We start from the raw sequence: 19,387 nt of genomic DNA on the forward strand, positions 1-19,387 counted from the left end.
CTGCCGTACGTGTTCCCTCCGGTGTCACTTCTGCCCAGGGTAATTCGGAAGTTCAAGCAAGAAAAAGGAAATCTGCTCCTCATAGCTCCAGCGTGGCCCAGACGGCACTGGTTCTCAGACCTGCAAGGCCTATCGTCAGAGCGTCCAATTCTACTTCCACAACACCCAGACCTCCTCGTTCAGGGCCCCTGTGTCTACCAGGACCTAGCCCGGCTGTCTTTGACGGCATGGCTCTTGAAGCTTCCGTCTTGAGGGCTAAAGGGTTTTCTGAGGCAGTCATTAAAACTATGTTGCGGGCCCGGAAACCGGCTCGGGTTTACTATAGGGTCTGGCATTCTTACTTTGTTCGGTGCACATCTAACGATTATGACGCTTCCAAGTTTAGTATAACCAAGTTGTTGGCTTTTCTTCAGTAGGACCTAGACTTAGGCCTGCGTCTGGCCTCCCTCAAGGTTCAAATATATGCCTTGTCGGTGTGGTTTCAGAGAAAAATTGCGACCTTACCTGATGTGCATACCTTTACTCAGGGTGTGTTGCGTATCCAACCTCCCTATGTCCCGCCTGTGGCTCCTTGGGACTTGTCGGTGGTTTTGGAGGCATTACAAGAGTCTCCGTTTGAACCTCTTGGTTCAGCTGATCTTAAGTGGCTTTCTCTTAAGGTGGTGTTTCTGCTGGCTATTGCTTCAGCTAGAAGAGTGTCGGATTTGGGTGCCTTGTCCTGTAGTTCCCCATATCTGATATTTCACCGTGAGCGGGCGGTCCTTAGGACTCGTCCCGGATATTTGCCTAAGGTGGTTTCTTCGTTCCACCTTAACCAGGAGATTGTGGTTCCGGCACTTGTTTCTCCTGATCTGTCTTCCAAAGAGCGGTCTTTCGATTTGGTACGGGCTCTCTGTATCTATGTGAAGAGAACTGCTTCTATTAGGAAATCTGATTCTCTCTTTGTGCTGTTTGGATTTCACAAACGTGGCTGGCCTGCTCATAAGCAGACTTTGGCCAGATGGATTAGAATGGTGATTGCACATGCTTATGTGAGGGCTGGTCTGTCAGCTCCTGCTCACATTACGGCCCATTCTACTCGGTCTGTTGGACCTTCTTAGGCGGCCCGCCGTGGTACTACCCTTGCACAATTGTGCAAGGCGGCTACGTGGTCCTCTGTGAACACGTTCATAAGGTTCTATGCCTTCGATACTGCCGCTTCCCAGGATGCTTCCTTTGGACGCAGGGTTCTTGTGCCCGCTACAGTGCGTCCCCTCCCATAAGGAACTGCTTTAGGACATCCCCTATGTCTATCCTTGTGGAGCCCAGTGTACCCCGCAGCAGAAAACGAGTTTTATGGTAAGAACTTACCTTTGTTAAAACTATTTCTGCGAGGTACACTGGGCTCCACACTGACGCACTTAGCAGCTAATGCCATACCAACCCAAAGAAGCTAACACTTCTCCTGTCGTGGCTACTAACCATTGTCGTCTCTCTTCCTGCTACTGCATTGGGCTGGTTAACTAAAAACTGAGCTCCTGTGCAGGGAGGTGGGGTTATAGAGGAGGCGGCGCTATGCATTCTGGGAACAGTCAAAGCTTTTCAGCCTGTTGGGGCCTCAGATCAAGATCCTACTCTACACCCCCTATGTCTATCCTTGTGGAGCCCAGTGTACCTCGCAGAGAGTTTTAACAAAGGTAAGTTCTTACCATAAAACTCGTTTTTGCTGATTTGGACACTACAAAAGTGTTGCAAGTGAGAGGGGGGGGGGGTGACAATGCTGCTGGGCTGTAACTAGACATTTTGCGTCCTTCGGCAGAAAGGGAATTGGTGCTCCTCCTCCTACACTCTAAAGCAGGGCTGGCCAAACCAGTCCTCGAGATCTACCAACAGTACACATTTTCCAGACCACCTAGCTGGTGCACAGGTGTAGTCATTACTAATTAAGATGTGCTGCATTCATTCCTAACTGACAATTCTACAGATCTCCAGGAGGCCTGGAAAACATAAACTGTTGGTAGATCTCGAGGACCGGTTTGGCCAGCCCTGCTCTAAAGCATGGACAGTGCGCGCCAAAGGAGCGCAGCAAAAATTTAGGGCCGTGGCCGCATAATCGTGCCAATTCACATTACACCACACAGTAGTGATGCTTATACACATTGCACTAGGTAGAACCTCCTATACACACTACGCCAGGTAGAGCACGTTCTACACTTTGCGCCAGGCAGAGCACGCTATACACTTTGCGCCAGGCAGAGCACGCTATACACTTTGCGCCAGGCAGAGCACGTTATACTAGGTATAATAACCAGCATACAAGATAATGTACTGGTCTTTGCTACCTGTGTACAACTGATTTGTGTTTATTTAAAAATAATGTACTGGAATACAAGTGTCAGCAATAATCTGTTCTGCATCGGAGTATAAAGTTGTGACTATAAGAGACAAATGATAGGCCTGTGCTGTGTTCTGATGTAAAATATATAATATATAAGGACAAATTGTAAAAGGATGTGAACACACACTCATGCGCTGATAGCAGCCTATAACCTAGTGGTAAGAGTCTCACCAGCACTCAAGTACATATAAACAAAAATGGTTACCACAACAGGTCTCAGGCGCTTATCTATGAATAAGCCTTTGGAATGACCCACATCAGTGTTCTGGTTACGTGATGTATATTCTAAAATCAAATAAAATAAATAACATAGTGTAAAACTGTTAAAAAAGGGAAGTGTATTTCGCTCCCTAGTGCAGACCCGTACCGAATTCGATGGTCTGCTATATAAGCAGACAGAATCGCTTAGTGTATAAGAGGAATCTCCAAATGGCATGCGTCCTAGTCTTCCCTCTACCACTGTGGAACGTTTTCTTCAGATAGCTCACACGTGGTAATATGTAAATGAAGAGGAATTTAATAGTGCATTATTGTAAGACACCCTTAGCGGCACACAAAGTGAAATGGACTCTCACCGGATGTATTGGTCTACGGGTCACCGTAGACACATATGCATGCAATGAGTGGCTTTAGTTCTCATAGACCCTCCTCTCCTGGTTGCCAATATGCGATGATATATAAAAGAGAGGGACTGTATGGTGTATTATCGTTTGATAATTTATTAAGCAAGCCACACACAAACAAAATAAAATTGAACAGGTGGACTCTCACCAGATGTGATGGTCTACAGGTGTTAGTAGACAAAAAGCGCATTAATAATGAGCCCAGGCGTCCCCGGAAGTCTTCATCAATCGCCAAGTGAGTCCTCCACTTGTCCAAGAGATACCTCAACCAACGCGTTTCAACAACAGAGTGTTGTCTTTTTCAAGGTGTAGAGGTATCTGCCTATACGCGGTATTTATACATAACCATTGTTCAACCTAAAAAAGCCTATTTCCAGACATGGAATTACTACTTCTAAAAACCCCATAGACATGACGTAGTCCGTGTTCTTCCGGTTATCCGGTCCAAAGTTTGATTTTTGCTCGTGTTCCCGCCCGTATTTGGCATTCTCTAATGTCGATATGCGGCCGGTCACGTGGACGTTCCCTCCTGCGGAAGTGCATCGTGTTGTTATGGTCCTGTTTCCTGCCGTGAACTCCTGGCGGAAGTGTAGTATAGTTTTGGTCCGCTTCACTGGCGGAAGTGTGTCACGTCATTTGTTCCTTAAATGCACAGTCGCTGACTGGGATACTGGAGTTCATATCTAGAGTGATATTGCAGGACCGCAGTGCCGGGCGCCATTTTGTTGAGGACCAACCATATTCCGTTGTTTATAGAAATGAAACAAACACCGGATTAATATCAAGTTTGCATGCAAAGAGGGAAAATTCCTACTCTAACGGCATTCTTTACTATCAATGTAAATACCAAAATAAAACAATCATAAATATTGAAATAAAAACAGAACATATATTCATGAAAGATTTAAAAAGAGTTTTTTTGAAAAGGAGACAATTCTTATTTAAAACAGTATTCTTTACCATCGTTATAAAAACCATTTGGTCTCAAAGTCCTTATTGAGACCCGATGGCTCCAATGTTTTGTAATTAAAGATGGTCTGCATTTCGATTTTGGCCAGTTTTTTAATTGGATCCCCACCTCTTCTATCTGGCACAACCTTCTTTAATGCATAAAAATTTATAATGTCACTGGGATTTGAATTATGGATTTTTTTAAAATGTGTTGATAGGGCGTGGGTTTCCAGGCCCTTCTTTACATTCCGGATGTGCTCCCCCATCCTAACTTTTAAAGACCTACTGGTTCTGCCAATATAAAACTTGTTGCAGCTGCATTCTATGCAGTATATGACATTTAGTGTATGACGTGGTAAAATCCTTTATTATGAATTTTCTATTGTTAATGTCAACCTCTTCCTTTTTGTTACCAAATGTATTGGCAATACATTTGCATGCAATACAAGAACCGCACCTATAAAAACCCTTCGATGCAATAGTGGGTCCAGAGGGTGTGGTATGAAAACTATGGACCAATTTTGACTGTATGTTAGATGCTTTTCTGTATATACATACAGGTTTCTCGGGTAATTCCAATCCGATTACAGGGTCCTTTTTGAGGATCGACCAATGTTTCCTCAAGATGTTCCTCACTTTATTGTGTTGGGATGAATATCCAGTGATAAATGCCCATTTGTATCTTTCATTTTGTTCCGTCTTCTCTTTGTGTGTTGGATTCACAAGAATATTTCTGTCTAATTTAGAGACGTCTTCCAATGATTTCTTCAATATCTGTTCGTCATAACCGGAATTCATAAAACGATTCTCCATCTCAGATGCTTGGATTGAGAAGGCCTGTTGATCAGTACAATTCCTCCTCAATCGTGTGAATTGACTACTAGGTATACCATCTAGCCAATTGGCATGATGGCAACTCGATCTGTCTATGTAGGATCTCGAGTCTGTGGGTTTAATATATGTTTTTGTTTTGAGACTTCCTCCCTCTACATATATATTAAGATCGAGGAAATTAACCTGCTCTCGACTGATGTCAAAAGTCAATTTGACATGTTGGTCGTTTGTATTGAGATGGGTACAGAAGTGTTTAAGAGTCTCTTCATCCCCATCCCAAATGAATAGAATGTCATCTATATACCTATGCCAGGACACCAGGTTCGCCCCATGTGTGCCGTCAGTCCAAACATAACGGTCTTCCCAGGCACCCATGAAGATGTTCGCGTAACTAGGGGCGAACCTGGTGCCCATGGCAGTCCCACACTTTTGCAGAAAAAACTCCTCGTTAAAGATGAAATAATTGTTATGCAGAATAAAGCTGATACTGTCCATCAAAAATTCTTGCATATTGTTGGATATGTCAGATTTCGAAAGTCTCTCCTTGACCGCATTCAGTCCCAATTGGTGGTCTATGCTGGTGTAGAGGGCACTCACGTCTGCTGTTATCAGGAAATAGTTTTCTCTCCATGTGATCTTATTTAGAAGACGTAAAACATCTCCTGTGTCCCTCAAATGGGAGTGAATTGATGACACTAGGGGTTGAAGATGATGGTCAATCATTTGTGATAAGTTTGCAGTCATTGAGTCTACCCCTGAGACTATTGGTCTCCCTGGGGGACTAGTAAGACTCTTATGCATTTTCGGTAAGGCATATATTGTAGGAATAATAGGGTGTTCTATAAATAGGAATTTACATTCACTATCCGTGATTACTCCTTTTTTATTGAACTTGTCAATTAACTCTTTCAATTGAATCTGCATTCTCTTTGATGGATCACCCCGTAACTTCTTATACGTTGTTTTGTCACCCAGTTGGCGATACAGCTCACTTTCATAGTCTTTTTTTGTCCAGCAGGACAATCCCGCCCCCCTTATCTGCGGGCTTAATTATTAGCTCGTTATTGGATGTAAGAGTTTTGATGGCTTTTCTCTCCTGGGGGGTCAGATTGCATTGGATTCGCCCTTTTTCCAATTTCTCACAATCTTCCCGTACTGCATGGATGAAAGTCTCTATAAAGCATCCTTTCAGATGCGCAGGGTAGAAAGTGGACTTAGGCCTGAAGGTGGAGGAAGCGCCTATTTCTATAGCAGCAGCTTCACTTTCCTTAATTTTGAAAAATTTCTTTAATGTAAGCTTTCTAGTGAACTTTTCTAAATCAATGAAAAGGTCAAATTGGTTAGCTTTTGTGGACGGGGCATATTTGAGTCCCTTTTCTAATAAGGAACGTTCAGCTTCTAAAAGTATATGGGAACTTAGGTTGAAGATTTTTACTTTCTCCACCTGCTCTAATTGTGTGTGAGATTCAATGGTCGTAGGGACCTTTTTACTATTCCTTTTCCTTTTTTTTTTTTGGCCTCCTCTTGTGCCACGTTGTTGTTTCCTCAATTGGGGTCCTTGAATCTCCCTCTTCTCTCTAAAAAAGGGGTCCGATATTTAGTTTCTTCCAATGGTTGGAATCTGTTCCTTGTGTGGAGTGGACTTTGCCACTCACTTCCTCCCCATTGTCCCCTGTTGGATCTATTCTCCTGCCTTGGATTCCTCCAATGGGAAGTTGTCTCCCAGTAGTTGGAATTAGGTCCTCTCTTTAATCTGGGGTTTCTCTCGTATGTGACATATTATTCTTTTTGATCAGGGGGGTACCTCCCATGTTGATACTTGGGGTCTCTCTCCCCTATTCTCCATCTCCTAATGTTGTTGTTCGAATTGCCTTTATATTTTGGTGGTCTATCCTGGGGAAGTTCCCTTTTATTATTCTTATGGTCCTGTTTATTACCTATACAAGTATGTTCAGATGTTGGGCCTTTCTCTGATTCCCCCAGTTCAGTCTTATCAAGACCTGCCTCTCTCATGTCTCTCTTAAATTTGTTTATTTTCCTCGTGGTAATGGCTTTCTCAGATCTTTCTATCCTGGATTCTATCTTAAGTTCTTTTTCTTTAAAGTCTGTTTGATCCATAAATGGAATAATAATTTCCCTAAAACCTTTGATCTCATCATCAAAGGCTCTTAGATCCCTCTTACGCTCACTAATAATGAGCTCCATGAGTTTAAAGGAACAGTCATCAATGATTTGTTCCCAGTTTTGCTTGAATTGTTCAGAGGCTGTGGTGAAACTAGCTTTTTTATTAATCTTAAGCCCTCTCGGTATAATTTTGGTTTTAAGATATTTCTCTAGAGTCACCACCTCCCACCAAACCTTATTTTCTTTCAAAAGAACTGTTTCCAGTTTACGGAGGACATTATCTAGGTCCTCGTCTGATATATTGTTTTCAACAGTAGACATGGAAAATAGGGAATCAAATTTCCTAAGTCTATCATCTCTATTGTGAAACATAGCTGCAGATGTGTGTTCAAAATGGTGAAAGGACAAATTGTAAAAGGATGTGAACACACACTCATGCGCTGATAGCAGCCTATAACCTAGTGGTAAGAGTCTCACCAGCACTCAAGTACATATAAACAAAAATGGTTACCACAACAGGTCTCAGGCGCTTATCTATGAATAATTGTTTTATTTTGGTATTTACATTGATAGTAAAGAATGCCGTTAGAGTAGGAATTTTCCCTCTTTGCATGCAAACTTGATATTAATCCGGTGTTTGTTTCATTTCTATAAACAACGGAATATGGTTGGTCCTCAACAAAATGGCGCCCGGCACTGCGGTCCTGCAATATCACTCTAGATATGAACTCCAGTATCCCAGTCAGCGACTGTGCATTTAAGGAACAAATGACGTGACACACTTCCGCCAGTGAAGCGGACCAAAACTATACTACACTTCCGCCAGGAGTTCACGGCAGGAAACAGGACCATAACAACACGATGCACTTCCGCCGGAGGGAACGTCCACGTGACCGGCCGCATATCGACATTAGAGAATGCCAAATACGGGCGGGAACACGAGCAAAAATCAAACTTTGGACCGGATAACCGGAAGAACACGGACTACGTCATGTCTATGGGGTTTTTAGAAGTAGTAATTCCATGTCTGGAAATAGGCTTTTTTAGGTTGAACAATGGTTATGTATAAATACCGCGTATAGGCAGATACCTCTACACCTTGAAAAAGACAACACTCTGTTGTTGAAACGCGTTGGTTGAGGTATCTCTTGGACACGTGGAGGACTCACTTGGCGATTGATGAAGACTTCCGGGGACGCCTGGGCTCATTATTAATGCGCTTTTTGTCTACTAACACCTGTAGACCATCACATCTGGTGAGAGTCCACCTGTTCAATTTTATTTTGTTTGTGTGTGGCTTGCTTAATAAATTATCAAACAATAATACACCATACAGTCCCTCTCTTTTATATATCATCGCATATTGGCAACCAGGAGAGGAGGGTCTATGAGAACTAAAGCCACTCATTGCATGCATATGTGTCTACGGTGACCCGTAGACCAATACATCCGGTGAGAGTCCATTTCACTTTGTGTGCCGCTAAGGGTGTCTTACAATAATGCACTATTAAATTCCTCTTCATTTACATATTACCACGTGTGAGCTATCTGAAGAAAACGTTCCACAGTGGTAGAGGGAAGACTAGGACGCATGCCATTTGGAGATTCCTCTTATACACTAAGCGATTCTGTCTGCTTACATAGCAGACCATCGAATTCGGTACGGGTCTGCACTAGGGAGCGAAATACACTTCCCTTTTTTAACAGTTTTACACTATGTTATTTATTTTATTTGATTTTAGAATATACATCACGTAACCAGAACACTGATGTGGGTCATTCCAAAGGCTTATTCATAGATAAGCGCCTGAGACCTGTTGTGGTAACCATTTTTGTTTATATAATATATAAGGTTTGTGTATAATAAACTTTCTATTTACTTTCCCTTCTGTTGGATATTTCAGTGTGTTGGATGATGCTGCCACCCTAACAAGCTCCACAAGGGACATGAAATGTCACTTTACTCTACCTGCCTACCAGTCACTGAGAAGTGGTAAGTTCCCGTGCCGTGTATTATCAGCAATGTCCCCTGTAATGATTACAGACTGGTATGGACCTGGGTATATCGGACTTTGTGCTCCTGGTATGTAGCTGCTGTGAGCCCTCCTGTAATGAGAGAGGAGAAGGAGACATCCTTGTGTTTTATGCTAATAAATAAGAAAAAGGAAACTTTTTCTCCCCCAGCACACCAAGAAGTATCAACAGTAAGACTTGAGCACTACATGATAATAGAAAATTCAGAGATGCATATATTTGCAAAGAGGCCTGGTGGCTTATCCATATCTTGTTTAGAATAACCCCTCATGCACCTGAAAAGTATTACTAAATTGATTAAGCAGCTACCATTTTATATTGATGCTAATAAATACCCAAAGAAAATCTGTCCTATCGGGCAAGTGGTTGGAGTCTGATCTTAACACCGTGTAGCAGCACAAAACTAAACATAGCAATAATTTATGGAGCATAATGGAAATATTTGTTGTCTAGATAGAGAAATTGTGGACTCTCCTCATCCGCCCAAGTTCTGCACACCTGGACTCAAGGTTCATAAGAAAGACCTTGGCTGCGGGGCTGAAAAATCCTTGGAGAGTAAAGGAGTGGTAGAACGTCTGGACACTCCACCCGTGCCAAGCTTTGAGACCAAGTGGCTTAACAGTGATACTATGGTAAGCGACTAATCTCTGTTGTCACCGGGAATACACAAGCAAAGGAGAAGGAGAATGTGTTTTGTGTTTTTTTTTGTTTTTTTTTTTAAATATACCAGGGATGCTTAACATGTGACCAGCCCTGCAGCTGTTGTGGAACGACAAATGTCAGCATGCCCTGCCACAGTACTAGCATTCCCTAATGGCAAAACTGTGGCAGGGCATGCTGGCATGTGTGGTTCCACAAAAGCTGGAAGGATGCATGTTGAGCAATCCTAAAATATACCTTTCAATGGACGGGCACGCACAGCACCAGAACCCTGAGAATGATTTCCATTCTTCTTCGGCATATGTCGTGGAGAAGTATCTCCTATTGCAAACCAAATTTAGCAGCAAAATACCCCTCCACATTGTGACTCCACACTCCCACCCATAATTGCCAGTATGGGATACACTCTGGATATATCCCCACAGAAAGGGTAGTGGACAAGTGAATTAGCCTCCCATCAGAGGTGGTAAAGGCTAAGACAGTAGAGCAATTTAAACATGCATGGGATAGACCTAAGGATATTCTTACAAAGAAATGAGGATCAAATAAGGTTTGAGATAAAAAAATATGGTGTAAAAAAAAAAGGGGGGGGGGGGGCAGACTAAATCGGCCAAGTGGTTCTTATCGGCCGTCAAATTCTATGTTACATGTGTAGGTGGTTGTACATCTTACACCATCTGATGTTTGATTTGGTTCAGTGTTTGGAAAGCATGAACTGTTTGTGGTCCTGAGGACCAAGTTTGAGAACCTGTGCTTTAAACAATGGCTAGATTTGTCCAGAACACGAATCAAATCCAGTTAAACTAAGGGATACATAACAGTTATAGCTGCAAAAGAAGCTTGCTCACCTCCGTGTGTAAGCTGCTGTACAAATATCTTGTAGATGTTCTCTTTTGTAATATGCAGCAAGTCACAGCCATCACTCGGCAGATTTCCCACATGCTGGTTTCATCAGGGGCATACAATACAAATGGCAGGTCACGCTTATTTATATGCATGTGTATCTTGTCATGACCATTGCAGTTACCAGCTCACACATGTTATATGTAACAGTATGTACAGAGCTAGGAGCTATGTCCATATGAGTACAGTGTAATTGTGTATATCCTAGCGCTACATGCCAGGTGTCTTGTTTTTCTCTTACGTCCTAGAGTATGCTGGGGACTCCGTAAGGACCATGGGGTATAGACGGGCTCCGCAGGAGACATGGGCACTCTAAAGACTTTAGATGGGTGTGCACTGGCTCCTCCCTCTATGCCCCTCCTCCAGACCTCAGTTAGATCCTGCGCCCAGAGGAGACTGGGTGCACTGCAGGAGAGCTCTACTGAGTTTCTCTGAAAAAAGGCTTTTTGTTAGGTTTTTTTATTTTCAGGAAGCACTGCTGGCAACAGGCTCCCTGCATCGTGGGACTGAGGGAAGAGAAGCAGGCCTACTTAAATGATAGGCTCTGCTTCTTAGGCTACTGGACACCATTAGCTCCAGAGGGTCGGAACGCAGGTCTCACCCCGGAGCCGCGCAGCCGTCCTCACAGAGCCGGAAGATAGAAGCCGGGTGAGTATGAGAAGATAGAAGACGTCAAAGGCGGCAGAAGACTTCTGATCTTCTATGAGGTAACGCGCAGCGCCAATGCTCCCAACACACACACACACACACACTGGCGGCACTGTATGGGTGCAGGGCGCAGGGGGGTGCGCCCTGGGCAGCAATTATTAACCCTCTGGGGACACTGGCATAGATATATACTGCGGAGGCAGTATATTGCAAAAACCCCCGCCAGTATAAAGATTTGAGCGGGATCGAAGCCTGCCGGTAAGGGGGCGGAGCTTGATTCCTCAGCACTAGCCAGCGCCATTTTGTCCACAGCACGCTGCAGAGAAGCTGGCTCCCTGGACTCTCCCCTGCTGAACACAAGTACAGAGGGCAAAAAAGAGGGGGGGGGGGGGCACATTTAATTGGCGCAGTGAGTATATTTATAAAAGCGCTGTACTGACTGGGATTTTATTCCAGTGTCCGGTGGCGCTGGGTGTGTGCTGGCATACTCTCTCTCTGTCTCTCCAAAGGGCCTTATTGGGGGACTGTATCCATATATGTATATAATATATATATATATATATATATACACACGTTGAAAGAAATCGGCGGCACTCCAGGACTTCCAAATAGTAAAATGTGTATTTAAGACATCACAAAATACAACATGTGACCGACGTTTCGGGGCCCTTAGCCCCTTTTTTCAAGGGCCCCGAAACGTCGGTCACATGTTGTATTTTGTGATGTCTTAAATACACATTTTACTATTTGGAAGTCCTGGAGTGCCGCCGAATTCTTTCAACGTATTGCTACAAAACCCCGGAGGGCACCTGGGCCGGCTATTGAATACATTTAGGGAGTGCCGGGCTGCTTCATTATTTATATATATATATATATATATATATATATATATCTCTCTCTCACTCTCTCACTCTCACACTCTCACACTCTCACACTCTCACACTCTCACACTCTCACACTCTCTCACTCTCACACTCTCTCTCTCGTCCTAAGTGGATGCTGGGGACTCCGTAAGGACCATGGGGAATAGCGGCTCTGCAGGAGACTGGGCACATCTAAAGAAAGCTTTAGGACTATCTGGTGTGCACTGGCTCCTCCCCCTATGACCCTCCTCCAAGCCTCAGTTAGATCTTTGTGCCCGAACGAGAAGGGTGCACACTAGGGGCTCTCCTGAGCTTCTTAGTGAAAGTTTTAGTTTAGGTTTTTTATTTTCAGTGAGACCTGCTGGCAACAGGCTCACTGCATCGAGGGACTAAGTTGAGAAGAAGCGAACTCACCTGCGTGCAGAGTGGATTGGGCTTCTTAGGCTACTGGACATTAGCTCCAGAGGGACGATCACAGGTCCAGCCTGGATGGGTCCCAGAGCCGCGCCGCCGGCCCCCTTACAGAGCCAGAAGGCAGAAGAGGTCCGGAAAATCGGCGGCAGAAGACGTCCGGTCTTCAACAAGGTAGCGCACAGCACTGCAGCTGTGCGCCATTGCTCTCAGCACACTTCACACTCCGGTCACTGAGGGTGCAGGGCGCTGGGGGGGGCGCCCTGAGACGCAATAATAAACACCTTGGATGGCAAAAAAAGCATCACATATAGCTCCTGGGCTATATGGATGCATTTAACCCCTGCCAAAATACATAAAAAAAACGGGAGATAAGGCCACCGATAAGGGGGCGGAGCCTATCTCCTCAGCACGCTGGCGCCATTTTCCCTCACAACTCCGTTGGAGGGAAGCTCCCTGTCTCTCCCCTGCAGTCACTACACTACAGAAAGGGTTAAAAAAGAGAGGGGGGGCACTAATTACGCGCAGTATTAAAGATACAGCAGCTATAAGGGGAAAAACACTTATATAAGGTTATCCCTGTATATATATATCGCTCTGGTGTGTGCTGGCAAACTCTCCCTCTGTCTCCCCAAAGGGCTAGTGGGGTCCTGTCCTCTATCAGAGCATTCCCTGTGTGTGTGCTGTATGTCGGTACATTTGTGTCGACATGTATGAGGAGAAAAATTATGTGGAGACGGAGCAGATTGCCTGTAATAGTGATGTCACCCCCTAGGGGGTCGACACCTGAGTGGATGAACTGTTGGAAGAAATTACGTGACAGTGTCAGCTCTGTATAAAAGACAGTGGTTGACATGAGACAGCCGGCTACTCAGCTTGTGCCTGTCCAGACGTCTCATAGGTAGTCAGGGGCTCTAAAGCGCCCGTTACCTCAGATGGCAGATATAGACGCCGACACGGATACTGACTCCAGTGTCGACGGTGAAGAGACAAATGTGACTTCCAGTAGGGCCACACGTTACATGATTGAGGCAATGAAAAATGTTTTTACACATTTCTGATAATACGAGTACCACCAAAAAGGGGTATTATGTTCGGTGAGGAAAAACTACCTGTAGTTTTCCTGAATCTGAGAAATTAAATGAGGTGTGTGATGATGCGTGGTTTTCCCCCGATAACAACTGATAATTTCTAAAATGTTATTGGCATTATATCCTTTCCCGCCAGAGGTTAGGGTGCGTTGGGAAACACACCCCCTAGGGTGGATAAAGCGCTCACGCTTGTAAGGGCTCTACCCTCTCCTGAGATGGCCGCCCTTAAGGATCCTGCTGATAGAAAGCAGGAGGGTATCCTAAAATGTATTTACACACATACTGGTGTTATACTGCGACCAGCAATCGCCTCAGCCTGGATGTGCAGTGCTGGGTTGGCGTGGTCGGATTCCCTGACTGAAAATATTGATACCCTAGATAGGGACAGTATATTATTGCCTATAGAGCATTTAAAAGATGCATTTCTATATATGCGTGATGCACAGCGGAATATTTGCCGACTGGCATCAAGTCAAAGTGCGTTGTCCATTTCTACCAGTAGAGGGTTATGGACATGTCAGTGGTCAGGTGATGCGTATTCCAAACGGCATTTGGAAGTATTGCCTTATTAAAGGGAGGAGTTATTTGGGGTCGGTCTTTCAGACCTGGTGGCCACGGCAACAGCTGGGAAATCCACGTTTGTACCCCAGGTCGCCTCTCAACATGAGAAGACGCCGTATTATCAGGCGCAGTCTTTTCGTGGACAAGCGGGCAAAAGATTCCTCATTTCTGCCCCGTGACAGAGGGAGAGGAAAAAGGCTGCAGAAATCAGCCAGTTCCCAGGAACAGAAACCCTCTCCCGCCTCTGCCAAGCCCTCAGTATGACGCTGGGGCTTTACAAGCAGAATCAGGCACGGTGGGGGGCCCGTCTCAATGAATTTCAGCGCGCAGTGGGCTCACTCGCAAGTAGACCCCTGGATCCTTCAGGTGATATCTCAGGGGTACAAATTAGAATTCGAGACGTCTCCCCCTCGCCGTTTCCTAAAGTCGGCTTTACCGATGGCTCCTTCTGACAGGGAGACTGTTTTGGAAGCCATTCACAAGCTGTATTCCCAGCAGGTGATAACAAGGTACCCCTCCTGCAACAGGGAACGGGGTATTATTCCACACTGTTGTGGTACCGAAGCCGGACGGCTCGGTGAGACCGATTCTAAATCTAAAATCTTTGAACACTTAAATACAGAGGTTCAATTTCAAGATTGAGTCACTCAGAGCAGTGATTGCGAACCTGGAAGAAGGGGACTACATGATGTCTCGGGACATCAAGGATACTTACCTTCATGTCAAAATTTACCCTTCTCATCAAGGGTACCTCAGGTTTATGGTACAGAACTGTCACTATCAGTTCAGACGCTGCCGTATGGATGGTCCACGGCACCCCGGGTCTTTACCAAGGTAATGGCCGAAATGATGATATTCCTTCGAAGGAAGGGAATTTTAGTTATCCTTTACTTGGACGATTCCCTGATAAGGGTAAGATCCAGGGAACAGTTGGAGGTCGGTGTAGCACTATTTCAGGTAGTGTTGCGGCAGCACGATTGCATTCTCAATATTCCAAAATCGCAGCTGGTTCCGACGACTTGTCTTCTGTTCCTAGGGATGATCCTGGACACAGTCCAGAAAAAGGCTTTTCTCCCGGAGGAAAAAGCCAGGGAGTTATCCGAGCTAGTCAGGAACCTCCTAAAACCGAGCCAAGTCTCAGTGCATCAATGCACAAGGGTTCTGGGTAAAATGGTGGCTTCCTAAGAAGCAATCCCATTCGGCAGATTCCACGCAAGAATTTTCCAGTGGGACCTGCTGGACAAATGGTCCGGGTCGCATCTTCAGATGCATCAGCGGATAACCCTGTCACCAAGGACAAGGGTGTCCCTCCTGTGGTGGTTGCAGAGTGCTCATCTTCTAGAGGGCCGCAGATTCGGCATTCAGGACTGGGTCCTGGTGACCACGGATGCCAGCCTGCGAGGCTGGGGAGCAGTCACACAGGGAAGGAATATCCAGGGCTTATGGTCAAGTCTGGAGACATCACTTCACATAAATATCCTGAAGCTAAGGGCCATTTACAATGCTCTAAGCTTAGCAAGTCCTCTGCTTCAAGGTCAGCCGGTGTTGATCCAGTCGGACAACATCACGGCAGTCACCCACGTAAACAGACAGGGTGGCACAAGAAGCAGGAGGGCAATGGCAGAAGCTGCAAGGATTCTTCGCTGGGCGGAAAATCATGTGATAGCACTGTCAGCAGTATTCATTCCGGGAGTGGAGAACTGGGAAGCAGACTTCCTCAGCACGACCACCACCCGGGAGAGTGGGGACTTCACCTAGAAGTCTTCCACATGATTATAAACCGTTGGGAAAAACTCGACAGGTATTGCGCCAGGTCAAGGGACCCTCAGGCAATAACTGTAGACGTTCTGGTAACACCGTGGGTGTACCAGTCAGTGTATGTGTTCCCTCCTCTGCCTCTCATACCCAAGGTACTGAGATTGATAAGATGGAGAGGAGTAAGCACTATATTCGTGGCTCCGGATTGGCCAAGAAGGACTTGGTAACCGGAACTTCAAGAGATGCTCACGGAGGATCCGTGGCCTCTACCTCTAAGAAGGGACCTGCTCCAGCAAGGACCCTGTCTGTTCCAAGACTTACCACGGCTGCGTTTGACGGCATGGCGGTTGAACGCCGGATCCTGAAAAGGCATTCCGGATGAAGTCATCCCTATCCTGATCAAAGCCAGGAAGGATGTAACCGCAAAACATTATCACCGCATTTGGCGAAAATATGTTGCGTGGTGCGAGGCCAGTAAGGCCCGACGGAGGAAATTCAACTGGGTCGTTTCCTACATTTCCTGCAAACAGGAGTGTCTATGGGCCTGAAATTGGGGTCCATTAAGGTTAAAATTTCGGCCCTGTCAATTTTCTTCCAAAAAGAACTAGCTTCAGTCCCTGAAGTTCAGACGTTTGTAAAAGGGGTACTGCATATACAGCCTCCTTTTGTGCCTTCAGTGGCACTTTGGGATCTCAATGTAGTTTTTGGGTTCCAAAAGTCACATTGGTTTGAACCACTTAAATCTGTGGAGTTAAAATATCTCACATGGAAAGTGGTCATGCTGTTGGCCCTGGCCTGGGTCAGGCGCGTGTCAGAATTGGCGGCTTTATCCTGTAAAAGCCCTTATCTGATTTTCCGTTCGGACAGGGCGGAATTGAGGACTCGTCCTCAGTTTCTCCCTAAGGTGGTTTCAGCGTTTCACCTGAACCAACCTATTGTGGTGCCTGCGGCTACTAGGGACTTGGAGGACTCCAAGTTGCTAGACGTTGTCAGGGCCCTGAAAATATATGTTTCCAGGACGGCTGGAGTCAGGAAAACTGACTCGCTGTTTATCCTGTATGCACCCAACAAGCTGGGTGCTCCTGCTTCTAAGCAGACTATTGCTCGTTGGATTTGTAGTACAATTCAGCTTGCACATTCGGTGGCAGGCCTGCCACAGCCAAAAATCTGTAAATGCCCACTCCACAAGGAAGGTGGGCTCATCTTGGGCGGCTGCCCGAGGGGTCTCGGCTTTACAACTTTGCCGAGCAGCTACTTGGTCAGGAGCAAATACGTTTGTAAAATTCTACAAAATTGATACCCTGGCTGAGGAGGACCTGGAGTTCTCTCATTTGGTGCTGCAGAGTCATCCGCACTCTCCCGCCCGTTTGGAGCTTTGGTATAATCCCCATGGTCCTTACGGAGTCCCCAGCATCCACTTAGGACGTTAGAGAAAATAAGAATTTACTTAACGATAATTCTATTTCTCGTAGTCCGTAGTGGATGCTGGGCGCCCATCCCAAGTGTGGATTGTCTGCAATACTGGTACATAGTTATTGTTACCAAAAAATCGGGTTTTTGCTGTAGTGAGCCATCTTTTCTAGAGGCTCCTCTGTTATCATGCTGTTAACTGGGTTCAGATCACAAAGTGTACGGTGTGATTGGTGTGGCTGGTATGAGTCTTACCCGGGATTCAAGATCCTTCCTTATTGTGTACGCTCGTCCGGGCACAGTATCCTAACTGAGGCTTGGAGGAGGGTCATAGGGGGAGGAGCCAGTGCACACCAGATAGTCCTAAAGCTTTCTTTAGATGTGCCCAGTCTCCTGCGGAGCCGCTATTCCCCATGGTCCTTACGGAGTCCCCAGCATCCACTACGGACTACGAGAAATAGAATTATCGGTAAGTAAATTCTTATATATATATATATATATATATATATATATATATATATATATATATATATATATATATATATATATATAATATAGTCAAATCCCCAAAGGGAGGGGAAAGAAAAAAGAAATCAGTTATTTGTGCGGTGCACACAACCCAATATCTACTGTATTAAAATTAATTTCTTTATTGATAATTCGTTAAAATCCCTGTATTATTCACACATATAGGCAAAATGCCACATTCAATGTTTATTGTGTATATAGATAATTGAGATAATTTTTTCAGACTAGTATTGTCCTTTATTAAGAATCAAGCGAAGTAATAAAAGATAGTAAGGAAAGTGAAAAAGAATGAAAATAAGTGGATAAAGATTAAAAACAGAGCTGGTGTGCCGAGTGCATTTTGTATTTGTATTGTAAGATAATCCTAATATGCGTGGACCGTACTAATTCCTGCTATGTTATACTTAAACAAACGTTCTCACTGAAGGATCTGTGGGTAATTGAATCCAATGTAATTCATTAATAAGTATACATATATTTATAGATAACAGTAGCAGAAAATAAGTGCTGTATTCAAATAATTATTGAGGGTTCCATAAGATCATACCCTTGGGATATTGTATATTATTATGCCTGCATGATTAAATTACTGAAAATAATTTATTGTGTACTTAATTATTGTACAACAATGATATATGAGGTGAGATCCAAATCTTTTAATGTGACAATTGGAATTCTCACACTGCCCTTATCTTGTATTATATTGGCACAGTTGCCTGGAAAATACTGGCAATATAGACTGTGAATCTGCTGTATGATACTATTGATATAATATCACAAGTTGTTAAACCACCATGTTATGTTTTTCAAGAAAGGTCTGCAGTTCAAAAGAACCTAGGTATGGTCAATGAATTCAGTAATTGGGGCTAACCAGAGCACCTGTATGTTCATATAGTGCCACACTTAATATAATATGCACAGTAGAAACGTGTCAGTGTGCACTCTACAATTATAAGTGGTGCCTCTGTGATCAAATAATTACTTTCTATTGCTTATATTGCGCAGTTCACAGTGTTATTATTGAGATCTCTATTTAGATAAACCAGTATATGCATTTGGCATTAAACATATAGAATTATTAATCACTGCAGCTGCACGGCATAATTCAGAGTATCATAACAGTTATTTCATATATGGTGACCTCATATATTATAAAGCTGAGTAAGCCTAATCAATATACCATTAGGTATCCACTCTAATGGTTCTTGTTTAATACAACACATCAGTGGGATATCAGGCAAGGAGAATTCTTGTTTCCTATAACTGCTGCCATAAAATTGGCAGTGCCGTTATTAATTTCTTGTTCCTAACAGTCACATGTGGTCTCCAGCAAAAACGGGCAGTTGCAGTAGGTGCCTTTGTGGTCAAATTGATGCTTACTGCTGCCGATATTACGCAGTTAAAGGTATCCTTATAAGGAACTGTATTCACATGGACCCATAGGTTAATGTATTAAGCATTAAGCAAATAGAATTGTTAACCACTGCAGCCACTCCCGCTAATAGTATCTTCACGAATGTTTCATATATAGTAACCTCATATAATAGAACTGAATCAGTATATTTAATATATTTACTCTAATAGTTCCTGACTGATACAATACGTCAGTGG

At 44.3% G+C, this 19,387-nt stretch overlaps 1 protein-coding gene across 1 annotated transcript in view; it reads left to right on the forward strand.

The window, feature by feature from the left end:
* SKA3 (spindle and kinetochore associated complex subunit 3) overlaps window positions 1-19,387 on the forward strand; it is a 186,890-nt gene that overhangs the window by 126,239 nt on the left and 41,264 nt on the right. The window contains exons 8-9 of the mRNA XM_063951626.1: window positions 8,814-8,902; window positions 9,397-9,575. Of these exons, the coding sequence (XP_063807696.1) occupies window positions 8,814-8,902; window positions 9,397-9,575 (268 nt within the window). The remainder of the gene's footprint in view (window positions 1-8,813; window positions 8,903-9,396; window positions 9,576-19,387) is intronic.

Source organism: Pseudophryne corroboree, chromosome 2 (genome assembly GCF_028390025.1).
Source record: "Pseudophryne corroboree isolate aPseCor3 chromosome 2, aPseCor3.hap2, whole genome shotgun sequence".
Classification (NCBI taxonomy): domain Eukaryota; kingdom Metazoa; phylum Chordata; class Amphibia; order Anura; family Myobatrachidae; genus Pseudophryne; species Pseudophryne corroboree.